The sequence below is a fragment of the Sander vitreus genome, chromosome 18, assembly GCF_031162955.1.
Source record: "Sander vitreus isolate 19-12246 chromosome 18, sanVit1, whole genome shotgun sequence".
NCBI lineage: Eukaryota > Metazoa > Chordata > Actinopteri > Perciformes > Percidae > Sander > Sander vitreus.
In genome coordinates this window covers 15703873-15706375 of record NC_135872.1, presented here as the reverse complement: position 1 = coordinate 15706375, position 2503 = coordinate 15703873, and the positions used below count along the sequence as shown (strand labels likewise).

The 2503-nt window shown below is 42.1% G+C and overlaps 1 protein-coding gene across 1 annotated transcript; it reads left to right on the top strand.

Moving 5' to 3' along the window:
* The first annotated feature begins 436 nt into the window (after positions 1 to 436).
* tcf21 (transcription factor 21) lies at positions 437 to 2248 on the top strand. Its single transcript, XM_078274930.1, has 2 exons — positions 437 to 1044; positions 1784 to 2248. The coding sequence occupies exons 1-2, from the start codon at positions 622 to 624 to the stop codon at positions 1871 to 1873; spliced, it is 513 nt and encodes a 170-aa protein (XP_078131056.1). The 5' UTR covers positions 437 to 621; the 3' UTR covers positions 1874 to 2248.
* Positions 2249 to 2503: the final 255 nt, after the last annotated feature.

The following is a 2503-nucleotide window of genomic DNA, read 5'->3' as shown; positions in this document are numbered from 1 at the left end:
TATGAATCACAAAGTAAAGTTCAGCCTCCCCTTAGGGTTTCCTTATGTAAATAAAAATATATCAGTAGGCTAATTAATCCATCTTTTCGCAATTGTTCATTTTCCAAAAGGAATACATTACATTACATGTCATTTAGCTGACGCTTTTATCCAAAGCTACTTCCAATTAGGTGCTTTCAACCATGAAGGTCCAAAGTCTGGACAGCAAGAATCAAGTGCAAGCACATTAGCTTCAAATAAGCCAAAAGACAAAAAGTTACATGTAAGTGCAACTGTAAGATGACGTTTTAATAAATACTTAGTGAGTTAAACTGCGGTTAAAATAAACGTTATAGCCTATTCTGCATTTTACTGGGGACCCATCCAGGGTCCCTTCAACACATTTCCCTTGGGATCCTGGAACCCTTTGGGGACCAGCGTCTTAGATCAGCACCAGTGTCTCCTCCCAGCATGAGGTAACGCCCTCTCTATCCATGGAGATAAAAGTCTGTTCCTATCTGCTCTGTTCACGCACAGTTAGCAATTGAGGAACACATGCGTTTGACCACTCTGTTCATTCGTGTCCAGCCTCAGCTTCCTGCTCCCATGTTTTGAGCCTACGGCAGTTGGAGACAGTTCACCATGTCCACCGGGTCTCTCAGCGATGTCGACGACGAGCTCCTGGACGGCATTCTGAAGTTTGGCTCCTCCGGTAAAGACTCCAACGAGAGCACGGAGGAGAGCTCCAACTGCGAGGGCACTTGCGCAAACGACGCGCCGGGCAAGAAACGGAAGACAGCGTCCAGGAAAACGGCACCCAAGGGTGTGGCACCGCAGGAGGGCAAGCATGTGCAGAGAAACGCGGCCAACGCCCGGGAGAGAGCCAGGATGCGCGTCTTGTCCAAAGCCTTTTCCCGGCTGAAGACCACCTTACCCTGGGTACCAGCGGACACCAAGCTCTCCAAACTGGACACACTGCGCCTGGCGTCCAGCTACATCGCGCACCTCCGGCAGATACTGGCCAACGACAAATATGAAAACGGATATATCCACCCCGTTAACCTGGTGAGACTGGGCTAGAGTGGAGGGGAAACCCAGCTAAAAGTTGATTTAGCCTATGTTGAAAAAAAAACAATCAAATCAATGATGATGGTTTGTTTGCCTAATTATAATAATATTTTTTATCTAATGCTACACAACTGGAGTAGCCTATATAGATCTGTAATGATTTTAACATGAGTTGCAGACTCTTGCTAGGCCTCATTGGGACCAATGTGACACATGAGGATGTTAGCTTTGTAAAGCAGGTGCATGAGAGGGTAAAAGCAACAATTTCTATTTATGCTGCTTTTTTTTAAGGCAAAACTCAGGACAAATATCACCCTTTCTGAAGCATAATGCTATAAGAAGGCCTAACATTTTTCGAAATATTGCAGCTGATGCAGTATAAAACTGGGCCTTCAATTATTAATTGAAAATAGCTTAAATAATTGTGCAATATCCTAAATATCATACTAGATCTCCAAATTTATTTATTTTTTATCGCAAAGACACTATGCTATAAAGCCATACACTGTTGAGTCGATTAGATACATTTTAAATCATATAATTACGCTTTTTCTTAATTCAATGCATAAACATCCGGTGTACATTCCTGCCTGAAATCCATTATGTTCACCTGAACCTTGCAGGTGATTCATTGACACGTAATTGGTATGAATTGTTGTCTGACTTCGATTTAATGACTTGATGAACTGTATTGTAAGAAGCTGTCGGTCCTAATTGATTGTATTTTCCTCCGCAGACGTGGCCTTTCATGGTTGCAGGCAAGCCGGAGAACGAGTTGAAGGAGATGCTGAACACAACCCGGTTATGTGGAACAACGGCGTCATGACGAAACCAAGCGGACACCTTTGTACGTTTTCAAAGGAAATATGATTTTCCAAGACAATTAAAAAAAAAAGATTGTGACTGAAATGCACGTCTCATCTCCGCAGACTTTGAGTGGGAATAACGGAGAGAGAGTATCCCCTCTCCTTCGTTCCCGTAAAGAAAAGTTGAATTTTATTTAAATGCATTTCTGTCACCTATCTTTGTCTTTGCTGGTTCAAAGATAAATTGCTTGTTTGTGCTTTAAATTGCTTTTTTTATACTCTGCAGATGCATTTTTACTCATGCAAGCCTGTTTTGGCGGCTGCATTATGATGGATGGATGTGTCCACTGTCTCAAATGGTTGTACAGATTTGTATATAAAATATATTTGTATCACTTTTACACCTTGTGTGTATTGAATGTTTTATTTTTTTATTCCGTTTATTTCTGTTTTATTTCCGTGTGTGGGCCAATGCTCTGACCTGGTAACCCTTCTTATCACTCCACTCCTTCACAATAGCAGAACCTGAGCACCAACGAAGCGTCAGTGCAGATACGTGTCTCTCTGTTGTTTCTAAAAGATAACAGTGGACGCGGTTGTCATTACATAAACAAACGTTTGCCTACAAAGACTATTTGGGACCCTAAAAG

Excerpts from the sequence above, each read along its gene's own strand:
- tcf21 (XM_078274930.1), top strand. The coding sequence starts at position 622 with ATGTCCACCGGGTCTCTCAGCGATGTCGACGACGAGCTCCTGGACGGC. Across the intron at positions 1,045-1,783 it reads ATATCCACCCCGTTAACCTG|ACGTGGCCTTTCATGGTTGC; the intron begins GTGAGACTGGGC and ends TTTCCTCCGCAG.